The sequence below is a fragment of the Hyla sarda genome, chromosome 10 (assembly GCF_029499605.1).
Source record: "Hyla sarda isolate aHylSar1 chromosome 10, aHylSar1.hap1, whole genome shotgun sequence".
Classification (NCBI taxonomy): domain Eukaryota; kingdom Metazoa; phylum Chordata; class Amphibia; order Anura; family Hylidae; genus Hyla; species Hyla sarda.
In genome coordinates, this window is record NC_079198.1 from 106,867,148 (window position 1) to 106,884,972 (window position 17,825).

Genomic DNA, 17,825 nt, shown 5'->3' on the forward strand with positions numbered 1-17,825 from the left:
ATGATGACATCACACAGTTCATCCATATGGACATGATGACATCACACAGTTCCTCCATATGGACATGATGACATCACACAGTTGCTCCATATGGACATGATGACATCACACAGTTCCTCCATATGGACATGATGACATCACACAGTTCCTCCATATGGACATGAGGACATCACACAGTTCCTCCATATGGACATGATGACATCACACAGTTCCTCCATATGGACATGATGACATCACACAGTTCCTCCATATGGACATGATGACATCACACATTTCCTCCATATGGACATGATGACATCACACAGTTCCCCCATATGGACATGATGACATCACACAGTTGCTCCATATGGACATGATGACATCACACAGTTCCTCCATATGGACATGATGACATCACACAGTTCCTCCATATGGACATGATGACATCACACAGTTCTTCCATATGGAAATGATGACATCACACAGTTCCTCCATATGGACATGATGACATCACACAGTTCTTCCATATGGAAATGATGACATCACACAGTTCCTCCATATGGACATGATGACATCACACAGTTGCTGCAGATTTGTCACATCCCACATCCCAGCGGTGATCTATTAGAGATCTGGTGACTGTGGAGGCCATTGGAGTCCAGTGACCTCATTGTCCTGTATGAGATGATGTCATGTGACCTCATTGTCCTGTATGAGAGGATGTCATGTGACCTCATTGTCCTGTATGAGATGATGTCATGTGACATGGGCCATTATCCTGCTGGAAGTATCATCAGAAGATACAGGGGACACTGTGGTCATAAAGGGATGGACATGGTCAGTAACAATACTCAGGTAGGCTGTTGTGTTTATACCAGGCTCAATTTCTTCTAAGGGGCCCAAAGTTTGTCAAGAAAATGCCCCCACCCCATTACACCACCAGCCTGAACCATAAATACAAGGCAGGATGGATCCATGTGTTCATGTTGTTTACACCAAATTCTGACCCTGTGATCTGAATGTCGCTGCTGGACTGGAGACTCCTCAGACCAGACAACGTTTTCCCAGTCTTCCAATTTTGGTGCCTGTGTGAATTGAAGCCTCAGTTCCTTGTTCTTAGCTGACAGGAGTGACACCCGGTGTGGTCTTATGCTGCTGTAGCCCATCTGCTTCAAGGTTGGACGTGTTGTGCGTTCAGAGATTCTATTCTGCAGACCTTGGTTGTAACCTTTGGTTATTTGAGTAGTGACTGATCCCGAACCAGTCTGCCCATTCTACTCCAACATCAACTAAGCATTTTTCTCTTTTTTTTTTTCTTATTATTTTTCCTATCTTTCTTATTCCAGAGATGTGAGGAAGTTCAAGGAATCGAAGAAGCATTTTGACAAAGTGAGAGAAGACTTGGATATTGCACTAGTAAAAAATGCCCAGGCCCCCCGCCATAAACCACACGAGGTAGAAGAAGCTACGGGTACCCTGACCATCACAAGAAAATGCTTCCGGCACCTGGCCCTGGACTATGTACTACAAGTGAGACTCCTGTTATCATTCATCCCATTGTATGTTGGCTTATGAATATAGTGAAGGGGCCTTCTGATCACCGCACTATAGGGTCCAGCATGCCCAATCCCCAGGAGATAACCCTGGCCAGGCTGGTCTGGGAGCGAATAAACCAGTGTTTTCCAATTAGTGTGTCTCCAGCTGTTGCAAAACTACAACTCCCAGCATGCCCGGACAGCCAACGGCTGTCCGGGCTTGCTGGGAGTTGTAGTTTTGCAACAGCTGGAGGCACACTACTTGAGAAACACTGAAATAGACTTAACAAACAAGAATTCATTAAAGGGGTACTCCTGTGGAAAACCTATAAATAAATATATATATATATATATATATATATATATATATTTATTTTTTTATTTTTTTATCAAGATTTGTAAATTCCTTCTATAAAAAAAATCTTTATCCTTCCAGTACTTATTAGCGGCTGTATATTACAGAGAAAGTTCTTTTGTTTTTGGACTTTTTTTTTTTTTTTTTTCTGTCCACAGTGCTCTCTGCTGACACCTCTGTCTGTATCAGGAACTGTCCAGAGAAGCATATGTTTGCTATGGGGACCTGCTCCCGTTCTGGACAGTTCCTGATACGGACATGTTAGCAGAGAGCACCGTGGACAGAAAAAAAAAATAGAAATCCAAAAAGAAAAGAACTTCCTCTGTAGTATATAGCAGCTAATAAGTACTGGAAGGGTAAATATTTTTAAATAGAAGTAATTTACAAATCTGGTTAACTTTCTGGCACCAGTTGATTAAATGTTTATACCAGAGTACCCCTTTAACTTAATTTATTTATTTATCTATTAATCTATTTATTTATTTATTTATCTTTAGATTAATGTCTTACAAGCCAAAAAGAAGTTTGAAATTCTCGACGCTGTAAGTATTATTTAAAAGTCGGAGGAAATTTCTTACGATACATCATTTTTATTATTTTATTTGTTTACGCTTACGTTTAATGCTCTTCCGCCCATTGATGTATTATATGGTGTTTAATTTTTATCAGGGTTGTACGGAGATATTTTTCAAAAACACTGCCACCATGGCCCTATTTGACAAAAAAGGGGTTATCCAGGAACTACAACTTAGCTCCATTTTTATTTAATGGAAATGAGTTACAATACCGCGCGCTATCTGAGGACAAAGGTGGCGCTGTTTTTTAAAGGAATCAGCTCTGTTTTTCTAATCCTGGATAACGTCTTTCAAGTGTACCTGTGATATCACAGACAAAAATAATATTTCACCTATTAATATTACTCACTAGGCCATGCAGATTTACATGACTTTTATGTGTTTAGCTTCTGTATTTGGCTCACAAATTTCTCTGTTCTGCTGCTCACTCATTATAACATCCACTGCTCGGGAAGTGGCGTTGAGCTTTCCCTCACTCACCATGCGTTCACTTCCTCCCTGAGTCTCCTGTGCTGTGCTGGGTTTCTTCATCCAATCACGACAGGCTGCTCTGTAACCCCCTCCTCTCTGTTGTCATGCTGCAGTCTGATAGGACAGGAGTGAGCACAGAGGAATACTAGCCCTCACTTCCTAGACTTTGTCCAAGCCTGGGCTTTAGCTGGGACAAAGACGATGCAGCAGCCGGACAGGAGTATTTTCTGGATGGTATTCGGACCTCTAGTTGATTTTTATATTAGCCATGATTTCTATAAAAAGGAGCTACATTATTTTTTATGAAGTATATTAGAAAGGTTAATGTTTTGCCAAGATATACAGCATATAAAGTGTCAGTGCCCATTTATTGGAAATTACCGTATATACTCGAGTATAAGCCGAGGCCCCTAATTTCACCCCAGAAACCCAGGAAACGTTATTGACTCTACTATAAGCCTAGGGTGGTAAATACATCACCCCCCCCCGGTCATCATCCAGACCCCCGTCATCATCACCCTGTCATCATCACCCCCTTCATCATCATCCCACACCCCCCCCCCTTCATCATCACCGCCGGTCATCATCCCACCCCCACCCCCCCCCCCCCCTCATTATCACCCCCTATCAATCCGGGCATGCTGGGAGTTGCAGTTTTGAAACATCTGGAGGCCTGCAGGTTGAAGACCACTGCGGCCTTTGTCATCATCCAGACACCCCCCCCCCCCCCCCCCCCACACACCCTTTTGTTTTGTACTTACCTCCCCTCTGCGGGAAGGAAGGGTGAGCTGGTCTGGGCTATCTATGCTGCATTCATGCGCAACGTCTCTGTGCGTCGTCATCAAGGCAACGTCGCTAGTCCAGGGCCAGGCCGAAGCGCGGAGAAGAGGCCCCCCCGGTGAAGATGGACAGCCCGGAACGACTAACCCTTCCCACCGGGTGGTCCCTGCAGCATAGATGGCCTAGACCAGCTCACCCTTCCTTCCCGCCGGGGGAAGATGAGTACAAACAAAAGGGGGGGGGTCAGCCGATGGCTGTCTGGGCATGATAGGAGTTGTAGTATTGCAACATCTGGAGATCCGCAGGTTGAAGACCACTGAAGGCGGAGAGTTCACTCGAGTATAGTATAAGCCGAGGGGGGTGTGTTCAGCATGAAAAATCGCTTATACTCGAGTATATACGGTAGTTGCAATACCACACACAACCTGAGGACAGGGGTGGCGCAGTTTTTAAACAAATTAGCTCTGTTTTTGTAATCCTGGATAACTTCTTTAAGGATTTGGCTTCACCCTTCACAGTTCTCCATCTTTTGAGTGTACGCTCATGTCTGATGCCGTATATATATATATTCCTGATAGACATGTCCATATATAAATTACATTTTTCATCTCTAAGAATAGTCTTCTGTATGGGAACACATTTTCCTGTCTCCAGGCTTCCCTCGTGTGTGCAGGAGACGCTCTATGGTTCCCACAGGCCGTTTTCTTTTTTATACCTGTTGTGTGTATTTATAGCTTTACTATACCGCATTCTTGTGCAGTCTTGTTGTCCTATTTTTCCTCTAGGTAAAACGTCATCTATAATTCAGGCTTTTCCATGATTCATCTCTGTCCATTAGAATAGGAACCGACCGCTGACTATAACTATTGACGTGGGTAAAACAATGAATAGTCCCATGATGCATAAGGATAGGAAATAATGAAATTAAGAATTTTAACCAATTAAACGTGGGGCAGTCTCTGCCATGTGACACAGCACAAACCGGATCAATAACCAGTCTGGCCGTAAACCTGTAATTGGAGCATATGTGACCATTCAGTGTATTATATGGACCTGTTAATCACGTTACTGCGACTTGTTAAAGGAAACCTGTCACCAAGACCGATGAGGGCGCCGCAGCAATGTCCAAGTGAAGCCAAACTAGTTATAGCAGAGCTGTGCCAGTAAATGGACCCCAGCGTGTCAATTAGGAAATCTAGAAGAAATATACGCCCTGTTCTAGACATGGGTAAAAGAGTTATGGCTGTTATGGTCTGTGTCATGTGACCTATTTTCAAACACTGAATAGCGGAAAACTTCAGAGGGAGGTACCGGTATATCATACTGCTCACTTGTGCCCCCTAGCTCTGAACTCTTTTATATAACTTTACATCTAGACATAGATGTAGCAAATACAGTCATGGCTGTAAATGTTGGCACCCCTGAAATTTTCCTAGAGAATGAAGTATTTATCTCAGAAAAGGATTGCAGTAACACATGTTTTGCTATACACATGTTTATTCCCTTTGTGTGTATTGGAACTAAACCAAAAAAGGAGGAAAAAAAGCAAATTGGACATAATGTCACCAAACGCCAAAAATGGTCTGGAAAAAATTATTGCTACCCTTTCAAAATTGTGGAAAAATAATAGTTTCAAGCATGTGATGCTCCTTTAAACTCACCTGGGCCAAGTAAGGCTGGGTTCACACTACGTTTTGTCCCATACGGGAGCGCATACGGCAGGAGGGAGCTAGAACCTCGCGCTCCCGTATGTGACCGTATGCGCTCCCGTATGCCATTCACTTCAATGAGCCGACCGGAGTGAAACGTTCGGTCGGCTCATTTTTGCGCCGTATGCGCTTTTACAACCGGACCTAAAACCGTGGTCAACCACTGTTTTAGGTCCGGTTGTACGCATACGGCGCAAAAATGAGCCGACCGGACCGAACGTTTCACTCCGGTCGGCTCATTGAAGTGAATGGCATACGGGAGCGCATACGGTTACATACGGGAGCGCGAGCTTTTAGCTCCCTCCTGCCGTATGCGCTCCCGTATGGGACAAAACGTAGTGTGAACCCACCCTAACAGGTGTGGGCAATATAAAAATCACACCTGAAAGAAGATAAAAAGGAGAGAAGTTCACTTAGTCTTTGCATTGTGTGTCTTTGTGCCACACTAAGCATGGACAACAGAAAGAGGAGAAGAGAACTGTCTGAGGACTTGAGAACCAAAATTGTGGAAAAATATCAACAATCTCAAGGTTACAAGTCCATCTCCAGAGATCTAGATTTGCCTTTGTCCACAATGTGCAACATTATCAAGAAGTTTGCACCCATGGCACTGTAGCTAATCTCCCTGGGCGTGGACAGAAGAGAAAAATTGATGAAAGGTGTCAACGCAGGATAGTCCGTATGGTGGATAAGCAGCCCCAAACAAGTTCCAGAGATATTCAAGCTGTCCTGCAGGCTCAGGGATCATCAGTGTCAGCGCGAACTATCCGTCAACATTTAAATGAAATGAAACGCTATGGCAGGAGACCCAGGAGGACCCCACTGCTGTAACAGAGACATAAAAATGCAAGACTACATTTAGCAAAAATGAACTTGAGTAAGCCAAAATCCTTCTGGGAAAACGGAATGAGGCCTACAAAGAAAAGAACACAGTACCTACAGTGAAATATGGTGGAGGTTCAATGATATTTTGGGGTTGTTTTACTGCCTCTGGCACTGGGTGTCTTGAATGTGTACAAGGCATCATGAAATCTGCGGATTATCAACGGATTTTGGGTCGCACTGTACAGCCCAGTGTCAGAAAGCTGGGTTTGCGTCCGAGATCTTGGGTCTTCCAGCAGGATAATGACCCCAAACATACGTCAAAAAGCCCCCAGAAATGGATGGCAACAAAGCGCTGGAGAGTTCTGAAGTGGCAGCAATGAGTCCAGATCTAAATCCCATTGAACACCTGTGGTGAGATCTTAAAATTTCTGTTGGGAAAAGGCGCCTTCCTATAAGAGACCTGGAGCAGTTTGTAAAGGAAGAGTGGTCCAACATTCCGGCTGAGAGGTGTAAGAAGCTTATTGATGGTTGTAGGAAGCGACTGATTCAGTTATTTTTTCCAAAGGGTGTGCAACCAAATATTAAGTTAAGGGTGCCAATAATTTTGTCCAGACCGTTTTTGGAGTTTGGGGTGACATTATGTCCAATTAGCTTTTTTCCCTTCCTTTTTTGGTTTAGTTCCAATACACACAAAGGGAATAAACATGTCTATAGCAAAACATGTGTTACTGCAATCCTTTTCTGTGAGAAATACTTCATTTTGTAGAAAATTTTCAGGGGTGCCAACATTTACGGCCATGACTGTACATGCAACCCCCAATAGGGGGAGTAACTGCATACAGAGTTTTAGAGTTTATATTGAGTTTGAGCCACAGTGTGGATACCATTACACTTGTCCTCAGGTTGTGTGTGGTATTGCAGTATCCTTAAAGTGAATGGAGCCAATTTGTAATACCACACACAACCTAAGGACAGGTGTGGGGCTGTGTTTGGAAGAAATGTTCTCTGTTTTTCTATTCTATTCCTTGATATCATCCTCTTTTAAAGGCGCTGTCCAGTTACGAAAACCTATTGTCATGTTCCCTTTTAGTAAATAACAAATTTATAGGGGGTCTACTCATCTTTTGGCCATAGTGGAAAGCAATTACAAAGAGCGTCCCTTGCTCTGGAGGACCTGTCCTGTCCTGTATTGCACAGAAAACGTATTGATATGAATAGGCACTGTGCAATTCTTCATTTTTCCTGCGGAGGTGCTGCAGGGAAATTGAACACCTCCCTGGTTTCCCCACAGATTTTATTTGATCAGTGCTATTTCCCAGTAGAGGGCACACTTTATCTTTCTAACAAATGGTGATTGTCCAAAGGGGTTAACCCCTCTGTAACTCGTACACCAGCACCGCTCCAGCCCAGTTAAAGATGTATGCCAGTGTTTCCCAACCAGGGTGCCGCCAGCCGTTGCAAAACTACAACTCCCAGCATGCCCGGACAGCCGAAGGCTGCACCCTGGTTGGGAAACACTGATGTATGCAGTGAAGGTGAACACTAGAGATGAGCGAACTTACAGTAAATTCGATTCGTCACGAACTTCTCGGCTCGGCGGTTGCTGACTTTTCCTGCATAAATTAGTTCAGCTTTCCGATGCTCCGGTGGGCTGGAAAAGGTGGACACAGTCCTAGGAAAGAGTCTCCTAGGACTGTATCCACCTTTTCCAGCCCACGGGAGCACCTGAAAGCTGGACTCATTTATGCAGGAAAAGACATCAACTGCCGAGCCGAGAAGTTCGTGACGAATCGAATTTACTGTAAGTTCACTCATCTCTAGTGAGCACTGAGGTTTTTTTTCAGTAAACTAAGTGTATGTATAGTGAATATAAATTGGATCGTACTGGATGGTATTCATTTATTACAATGCTTTTATCTAGGATGAACATTTGACCCCATATTTTTTTCCGTTTCCACAGATGTTATCGTTCATGCATGCCCAATACACATTCTTCCAGCAGGGATATAGTTTACTAAATGAGCTGAATCCGTACATGAAGAAGCTGGCTTCAGAGGTGCGTGTACTCCACCGGGGAAACTGTGGGATCAAATCTCAGCATCGTCTTCTAGGTTCTTCCATGTAATGGGCCTTATCCTGTTACAGATTTTTCAGCGTGTTGCAAAATGCCTGTTGCTTAAAGGGAATGTGTCAGTATCAGCCAGATACTGAAACCTATATTATTATTTATTTATTTTATCTGTTTCTATTTTATGATTGTAATTTTATTTTTTATTTCATGTTTTGTATATTATTATCGGGGCAACTATCTTGACTGAAGCTGTCCCATTTATATCAATAGGAAAAGTGTCTGGGCATGCTCAGTGACCTTTGAGGAGGTTATTCTAGAGGAAGGGGGAGACTGATATGTGAGCAATAGCTACCGTGTAGTAGCTCTGTTATCTGTATACTGGTGTAACCTTTCACTGTAACCCTGTTTATCGGTGCTGATAAGAAGGAGACTGCTAGGAAGTGTCCTGTAGGGAACAGGAAGTTTCAGCTTAGTTAAAGGCCTAGTGGCTAGAATGAAAACTGCAAGATTTCAGGATTATTTTAAAATGGAAAGAAAAATGAAAAATAGGAAAAACATCACCAAATATTCTTTAAAAAAATATGTTTAAGATATAAACAATAGGTCATTTTGTGATGTTCCCTTTAACCTCTAGAGGACAAAGGGTGTAAATGTATGCCCTCTGCCCTCTCCCGGTCTATAACGTGCTTCATACACTGATAGCAGCCGGGACCCACGGCTAATGCTGGATATCACTGTTCAGGGTGATGTCTGCCATTAAAGGAGTACTCCGGTGCAGGAACATTTATCCCTTTTTTTTTTAGGGTATAGTAGTCTGACTGCTGGGACCCCCACGGTCTCATACACTGCACCTTGGCAGTCCACAGGAACGGGCACGTCGACCCCTGCCAACATGCCCCCTCCACATATCTTTGTGGGAGAGCTGGAGATACAGGGTTCGGGTATCTTTTGGCTCTCCCATAGAGATACATAGAAGGGGTGTGACAGTGTGGTCGGACCCCCTGCTATCAGACACTTATCCTCTATTCTTTGGATAGGGGATAAGTGTTCCTGCACTGCAGCGTTCAAAATGCCGAAAATCAGTTGCCAGTAGCTCAGTGTAGCCGATTGGGACCACAACGGCAAAAGCGCAGTGTATCGATCAGCTGAGAGGACAGATGAAGGGTCCATTCCTGCCCCTGTCCCATCTAATCGACCGACGGGGGACTCCATCTCTACCGGCAGCCTGTAGTAATGGAGCACCGAGAACAATGATCAATGCTGTGCTGTGCTATTGCACAGCATTGTTTGGTGTGTGCAATAGAATGGTTACATGTAATAGTCTCCTTTGGGGACTAAAATTAGTGAATAAAATGTAAAACAAAAAAGAGTAATAATTGTAAATAGGCCCCTCCCTAATAAGTGTAAATGACTCCCCAATTTTTACTAAACATAGGACACAAAGGCAGAGTGAACCTAGCCTAAAAAGCATTTTTTTGACCAATATGAAGAATAGATAAATATACTCAAATTCGGCATGCTACCATATAATGAAAAGTTACTGAAAAAATATTCTCTAATCTATGTCTTAAGGGTTAACTTCATTTTTTCCCTCTCTATAGTTGGACCAATTAGTCATTGACTCGGCTGTAGAGAAAAGAGAGATGGAACATAAGCATGCCACGATACAGCAAAGGGTAAGTCCTCAGGGCCCCTAGCCATACAGAAGATCAGTGATTTCCAAACTATGGACCTCCAGCTGTCGCAAAACTACAACTCCCAGCATGCCAACGCCAACGGCTGTCCGGGCGTGCTAGGAGTTATAGTTTTGCGACAGCTGGATGTCCATAGTTTGGAGACCACTGCAATAGATCATACTCTTCTATTATTGACTCACTACATTAGCCTGGAATGAGCCAATATTCATTAGAGCCGATCAGTATCGATCAATAAGTCATTACAGCTCTGGGTAATGAATTTACAGGAGGACATGAGCACATGATGAGAAAGCTAATTTTATCCTATACTAGCTGAGTACCTGCGTTGCTCATTTTTTTCATACCTAATCATTGTGGGGGAGGAATAGCAGCATAGGAGAAAGTACTTGACCTCATATCCCGACCTCATATCCCGACCTCATATCCTGTTCTCATTTCCCGTCCTCATATCTCATCCTCATATCTCGACCTCATATCTTGTCCTCATTTCCCGTCCTCATATCTCGACCTCATATCTCGACCTCATATCTCGACCTCATATCTCGACCTCATATCTCGACCTCATATCTCGACCTCATATCTCGACCTCATATCTCGACCTCATATCTCGACCTCATATCTCGACCTCATATCTCATCCTCATATCCCATCCTCATATCCCATCCTCATATCCCATCCTCATATCCCATCCTCATATCCCATCCTCATATCCCATCCTCATATCTCTACCTCATATCTCTTCCTCATATCTCTTCCTCATATCTCTACTTTCATATCTCTACCTCATATCTCTACCTCATATCTCTACCTCATATCCCGTCCTTATATCCCGGGTGGGGCTGAGTTGTGATGAAGAGATTGTAGGACGAAAATAGGAGGAGGCATGTGTTGTGGAAGTGGGCATCGTAAGGGGGTAGGTTAGGGTTAATTTAACTATCATAATTTTTTATTTGACGTAAAAGTAACATGTATACTACTTTTCATCAAAATATCTCCATCCATTTGAAAGTTATGCTGGAACATACATACACACACATACATTCACACATACATTCACACATACATTCACACACACACACACACACACGCACACACGCACACATACATACACACACACACATGCACACACACACATACACACACACACATACACACACATATATACACACACAAACACACATAAATACATACATACATAAATACATACATACACAAACACACATAAATACATACATACATAAATACATACATACGTACACACACATACATACATATTGAGTTTTATTTATATAATATAGATTGCATGTTGCCACCAGTTATATAGGGTACAATCTGAAGATAGGATCCCTTTTTAACTATCATATTCCTGATCCCACGCAGTCAACAGCGTAAAAACCAAAAGAAAAAATTCCAAATGAGAAAGTTGCTGTCTTTTAGTCACATCACATCCCAGAAAAAATGTTTATAAAACGTGACCAAAAAGTGAAAGCTATGCAAAAACTACATTTCACGGTGTGAAAAGGGAGCCCTCACACAGCTCCACAGCTGGAAAAAAAAAGTAATAGATGTCAGAACATGGTGATGGTGTTTTTTTATTTATTTTTATTTTTCATTTTTTAGTTTAGTTATTTATTTATTTATTTAATTAATTAATGTATTTATTTTATGTATCAATTCATTCACTCATTCACCATCATCATCAATAATAATAATAATAAAAAAATATACATATTTTTTTTTTTATAGTGACACCAAAAAAAAAAAAGGTAACAAATTTGGTAGCGTTGAAATCTTACTGACACGTAGAACAATCCGTGCAGTTAATTACGAAAAATGAATGCCGCCCAACGTTGTTCAATTCCAACTGTTGTTGTTATTTTTATTTTTTTTGCCCTACAAATATTTTTTTCTGGCTTCATAATACATTTATATGGGGAAATAAAGGGAGCCAGTAAAGTACAAATTGTCCCTCAAACAAGAAGTCCTAATGTCAGTGGGAAAAAAATCTTAGAAAAGAGTCTTAGAAGGGGAGGAAGAAGAAAACGTAAGGCAAACATTTTTTGGGGGGATGCAGGAAGGGGTTAAACTATAATGACACTGTAAGCCAATATCTAGTGTGCAGGGTGCGGACTATTACTGTCCATTAATGTCATTGTCTGGTTTCGCTCTATTACCTAAGGCTCCTCATCTCTTTCTATTCTTACTTTACCATTCAGTGTGTCCTTATCTAAAGTGCATTTCCGATAACCCCAGAATACAATCCAGAATACAATTCTTTGCACTGGTATTTCTGATGCAGTTATTTTGTGTGAATGTGTATTGACATCTGTATAGACAATAGATCCTGACAGCTTAGTAAATCGTCTCAGCCCATTATTTCTATGAGATCAGATTGTATTCCGGAGTGCTCTTCTTCAGGCGGGGTTCACACATTCCCTCTAGTTCACTATAGACAGATGATAAAAAAAAATAAAAAAAATCCATACTTGCACATCCCTACTCCCCAGTCCCCAGGTTCCCTAGTTTCCACTTTTTTATTTATTACTATTATTATAATTTTTTTTTTGCAAAAACACTCCAAATGCCACACAGCGATTTTTGGTGAATAACGCTGTGGCCGGATGTAAGTTGAAAGTCAATAGGGATGAAACCCCAAACCCACTTAGCGTTTTTTCCTTTTGTTGTTTTTTTTTTTTCATTCATCTTTGGTGTTTTTTTTTTTTTTTTTTTTTTTGTGTGGTTTTGGGCTCATTGCCAGTTATCCAAAATCTCAGCAATACAGGATGTTTTATCTGTATGTCTTTTACATAACCAAAGATTGCTCATGAAGTTTTTCTTTTCCCTTTTGTTTTTCCACATGACTTTTCTCATGAATACCTGATGTGCAGACCCTTCTCCAGGTGAGTTTTTCTTCAGCAATGTCTTTTAGTATGCATGAACTGTGACTAAGGGGTATTCCTATCTCATTAAAGGGATATTCCGTTATTTATTTATTTTTTTACTTTTCAATATCGTGCCCCTGATGCAAAGGTATAGCTGAATGGCTCTCCCATAGAGGTATATGGAGGGGGCGTGGCGGCCCCCACTTCGGGCCGGGGTCGTGACACACCACTCTGTGGGAGAGCCGGGACTCCATACAGACGCTCGGACCCCCCCGCAATCTAAAACGTATCCCCTTAGGGAATACGTTTTTCTGTAATGGCAGGCATGAGACTTGTTCTTTAAGTCCATTTACTTGTGTACCTATGTGAGGCGGATCACCCACTTTTTTGTCTTTTCTTGGTCCCACCAAGTTCAGCATTTCTTCAGTCTCTGAATGATTGTTGTCTCGAGCCTTTCCTTGGATCCTGTTCTGCGTGAGACAACAGCTGATCACAGGGGGCTTTTTCTCATTTTGCCTGCCATGCCAGCTACCTGGTGACACGCGCGGACCAGCTGTATTTGTTGCAGAGCCGGCGTTCTGTGCATTCCCCGCTTTCTGCAGACTGCTGAGATCACGTGAAAGCAGGGGACGCAATGAACGCCGACCGAATGACACATACAAATGGACCGCACATGTCATCAGGGGGCTGGCTTGTCAGGGAAGACAAGAAGAAGCCAGCTTGTGTTGTCTCGAGCCAAATGGGATCCTGGGAATGGCTCCAGACAACCTTCATCCAGAGTCCAGAGGAATGCTACACCTAGTGGGAGACAAAAAAGTGGGCGATCCACCCCAAACAAGTGTACAATAAAAATAGAGAAACAGAAACATAGCAGCACATCCACCGTTTGTATTTTGATCTACTTGCTTCTCAGCATAATTTCAAAAACAGGTTGTTATTATACATTTTGATCAAAAAGTACAAGCCCACTCGCCACGTCAAGGCCACCTATTCAGAGTGGGTCCCTATCCTAACACTAGCATAATGCCGGGCGGCAACCACTGCCCCTGCTACACCAAGCCCTCAGGGGGAATGACCCAGTGGTCCAGCAGCCCCACTTCTGCCAGACCAAGCCCCTGGCCACACCACCCCACAAACAAAGCATCACAGTAACAATGGTCGTCACAGAGCACCACACCAGTGTGAAACCTACCATGTGCTCCCTGCCATCATATCCCGGTCCCATATCTAATCCACATTTCTAATCCTCATATCCCGTCCTCAGGTGGGGCTGCATTGTGGTAAAGATATTGTAAGCTGAAAATAAAAGGGGTGTGGCTTGTAGGATGGGCGTGTCTTTGCAAGGTGGGGCATGGAATGTGGGGGGGGGGGCTGATTTACGAAGAGTGTTGTGTAGGTTTCTTTATGGGTTTGAATTACCTACAATTTTTTTTCCACAGTATTTACTAAGGTTTCCCTACATTTTGCTTTTTATTTTTTTTTATTTTTTACACATGCTCTGATCTGTAGGGTTTTCCTCAGCTCAAATCCACCACATTTTCTGTGGAAACCTTAGTAAATATGTTGGGTTTTTGTGAAAATGTTAGGACATGCCCCTTTTCGGTGGCCACACCCACTTCCCCACGATGGCCACGCCCCTTCTGGGGAGGGTGTTCTCAGTAAAATGGAGAGTTAGTTGGGGTTTTGCAAATTCTGGCGCAGACAGAATTTTTGGCACACATCCTGACAAAACAAATGTCGGGTTTGCAATAGTAAATGAGGGCAATAGAGTTTTATATATTTTGATAACAATTTTTTTTAATTTTTTTTATTATTATTATATATTTTTTTAAATAGTAAAACCAAACAAAAAAAGGTACCACATTTGGTAGCGTTGGAATCATACTGAATCCTAGAATAATCTGCGCTGTGAATTATGAATTCAACTATTCCAATTATTATTATTATAATTATTTTTATTTTGCCCTACAAATATTTTCTTCTGGCCTTATAATACATTTATATTTATGACACAAAGGGTGCCAGTAGAAAGTAAAAATTGTCCCTCAAACAATTAGTTCTAATCTTAGACTCTTAGAAGGGGAGGAAGAAAAAAACATAAGATAACAATTTTTTTAAATGTTATTTTTGTGGGGGGTGCAGGAAGGGGTTAAACTATAATGACACTGTAAGCCAATATCTAGTGTGCAGGGTGCAGACTATTACTGTCCATTAATGTCATTGTCTGGTTTCGCTCTATTACCTAAGGCTCCTCATCTCTTTCTATTCTTACTTTACCATTCAGTGTGTCCTTATCTAAAGTGCATTTCCGATAACCCCAGAATACAATCCAGAATACAATTCTTTGCACTGGTATTTCTGATGCAGTTATTTTGTGTGAATGTGTATTGACATCTGTATAGACAATAGATCCTGACAGCTTAGTAAATCGTCTCAGCCCATTATTTCTATGAGATCAGATTGTATTCCGGAGTGCTCTTCTTCAGGCGGGGTTCACACATTCCCTCTAGTTCACTATAGACAGATGCTATAAAAATAAAATAAATCCCTACTCCTTAGTCCCCAAAAGTTTCCACTTTTTTTTCCACTCCAAATGCCGCATGGTGATTTTTGGTGAAAAACGCTGCAGCTGGATGTAAGTTGAGAGTCAATAGGGATTTATGAAACGCCAAACCCACTTACCATACCATACACTAAAAAGCCTCCCCAAGAAGGCTTTTTAGTGATCTGTGCGGTCTATTTGTACGGGTCTCTGGCTCGGCGTTCAATACGTCCCTTGCTGTCACGTGATCTCTGCAGACAGTGGGGAACGCATAGAACGCCGACTCGGCAACAAATATACAGCTGGACCGCACATGTCAACAGGTAGCTGACAAAAAAGTGGGCGATCCACCCCAAACAAGTAATACAAGAAAACGTACTTACAGGGGTACAAGAAGGAAAGGTTTCCAGCGCAGGATGAAGTCAAACTGGAACTTTATTAGAGATCATGTGGATAGCACAGAAGATACTAACGTGTTTCGGGTCAAGATGGACCCTTAGTCATGACTTGGCCATGCCATGACTAAGGGTCCAGCTTGACCCGAAACGCGTTGGTGTCTTCTGTGCTATCCATGTGATCTCTAATAAAGTTCCTGTTTTACTTCATCCTGTGCTGGAAACCTTTCTTTCTTGTACTACTATTTGGACCGGGAGCACTGCCGGCTAATCCGGGCGCAGGTGTGGATGTCCAGCTGAGGTGAGCTGTTAGTTCCGCTTTTGCTTTACTTACAGGGGTACTCCGCTGCTCAGCGTTTGGAACAAACTGTTCCGAACGCTGGAGCCGGCGCCGGGAGCTCTTGACGTCATAGCTCCACCCCCTCATGACGTCACACCCCGCCCCCTCAATGCAAGTCTATGGGAGACTTGCATTGAGTGGGCAGGGCGTGACGTCATGAGGGGCAGCGGCTATGATGTCACGAGCTCCCGGCTCCAGCATTCGGAACAGATTGTTCCAAACGCTGAGCAGCGGAGTACCCCTTTAAGAGGAAACTTTGCATCAGGGGCACCGTACTGAAAAGTTAAAACAAAAAAAAAATGGATTCCCCCTTAAAGTTATCCCCTATCCATAGGTTAGGTGATAATAAGCTGTTTGATGGGGGTTGGATCGTATACAATAAACTGAGTAGTCGCCGCGTATGTGTGGAGCAGTCCATCAATTCTTGGGACAACTATATCCCTGTCCCTGGGAATAGTGGAGGTCCCAAAGGTTATATCCCCACAGATCAGCTTTTTATACCCCTATCCTAAATGAATGAGTGGGAATACCACTTTAATTTGAGTTTTCTAAACTAGGCTGGTAAAAACATGGGGGAGGGAAGATTTATCAAAACCTGTGCAGAGGAAAAGTTGACCAGTTGCCAATAGCAACCAATCAGATCGCGTCTTTAAATTTTTTTAAACGGAACTGAAAAATAAAAGGAGCAAGCTGATTGGTTGCTATGGGCAACTGCACCACTCTTCACGCTCCTGTACACAGGCTTTAATAAATCTCCCCTATGGACAGATATTTTGCTATGGGCAACAAGACACACTTCCTAGTGTTGTTACATAAGGGGCACTATATATCCAGATCGAATATGCGCCATACCTTACCCTCAAAGTTAGAAATGTGGAAGAATTTTATAGACCTTCTAAAACAAGCCAGTGTTTTAAAGGGGTATTCCTGGCAAAAACATCTTATCCCCTATCGAAAGGATAGGGGATAAGATGTCTGATCGCGGGGGGCCCGCCGCTGGGACCCTCCGCGATCTCCCTGCAGCACTGGCATTCTATCCGTAGCTGCATTTGCAGTTTCGGAAACCGCTGTGCTTCAGAGTCGGGGATGTGACGTGACGCCCCCTCCATTCATGTCTATGGGAGGGGGCGTTTTGGCCGTTACGCCCCCTCCCATAGAAATGAATGGAGGGGGCGTGGCATGTTTCCGAAACTGCAGACGCAGCTACGAAACTGCAGACGCACCTATACGGGCTGCTGCAGGGAGATCGTGGGGTGGGGGTGGGGTGTAAACATAGCCATAAAGGGGTACTCCGGTGAAAAACAAATTTTTTTTTTTTTTTTCAATCAACTGGTGCCAGAAAGTTAAACAGATTTGTAAATTACGTCTATTCAAAAATCTTAATCCTTCCAGTACTTATCAGCTGCTGTATACTACAGAGGAGGTTCTTTTCTTTTTGAATTTCTTTTTTGTCTAACCACAGTGCTCTCTGCTGACACCTCTGATGATGTTAGGAACTGTCCAGAGCAGGATAGGTTTACTATGGGGATTTGCTCCTGCTCTTGACAGTTCCTGAGACAGACAGAGGTGTCAGCAGAGAGCGCTGTGGTCAGACAGAAAATACATTTAAAAATAAATGAACTTCCTCTGGAGCATACAGCAGCTGATAAGTACTGGAAGGATTAAGATT

The 17,825-nt window shown here is 42.7% G+C and overlaps 1 protein-coding gene across 1 annotated transcript in view; it reads left to right on the top strand.

Moving 5' to 3' along the window:
• ACAP3 (ArfGAP with coiled-coil, ankyrin repeat and PH domains 3) overlaps nucleotides 1-17,825 on the top strand; it is a 136,776-nt gene that overhangs the window by 72,954 nt on the left and 45,997 nt on the right. Inside the window, exons 6-10 of the mRNA XM_056544829.1 lie at nucleotides 1,326-1,509; nucleotides 2,367-2,411; nucleotides 8,190-8,285; nucleotides 9,902-9,976; nucleotides 12,886-12,897. Coding sequence (XP_056400804.1) covers nucleotides 1,326-1,509; nucleotides 2,367-2,411; nucleotides 8,190-8,285; nucleotides 9,902-9,976; nucleotides 12,886-12,897 — 412 coding nt within the window. The remainder of the gene's footprint in view (nucleotides 1-1,325; nucleotides 1,510-2,366; nucleotides 2,412-8,189; nucleotides 8,286-9,901; nucleotides 9,977-12,885; nucleotides 12,898-17,825) is intronic.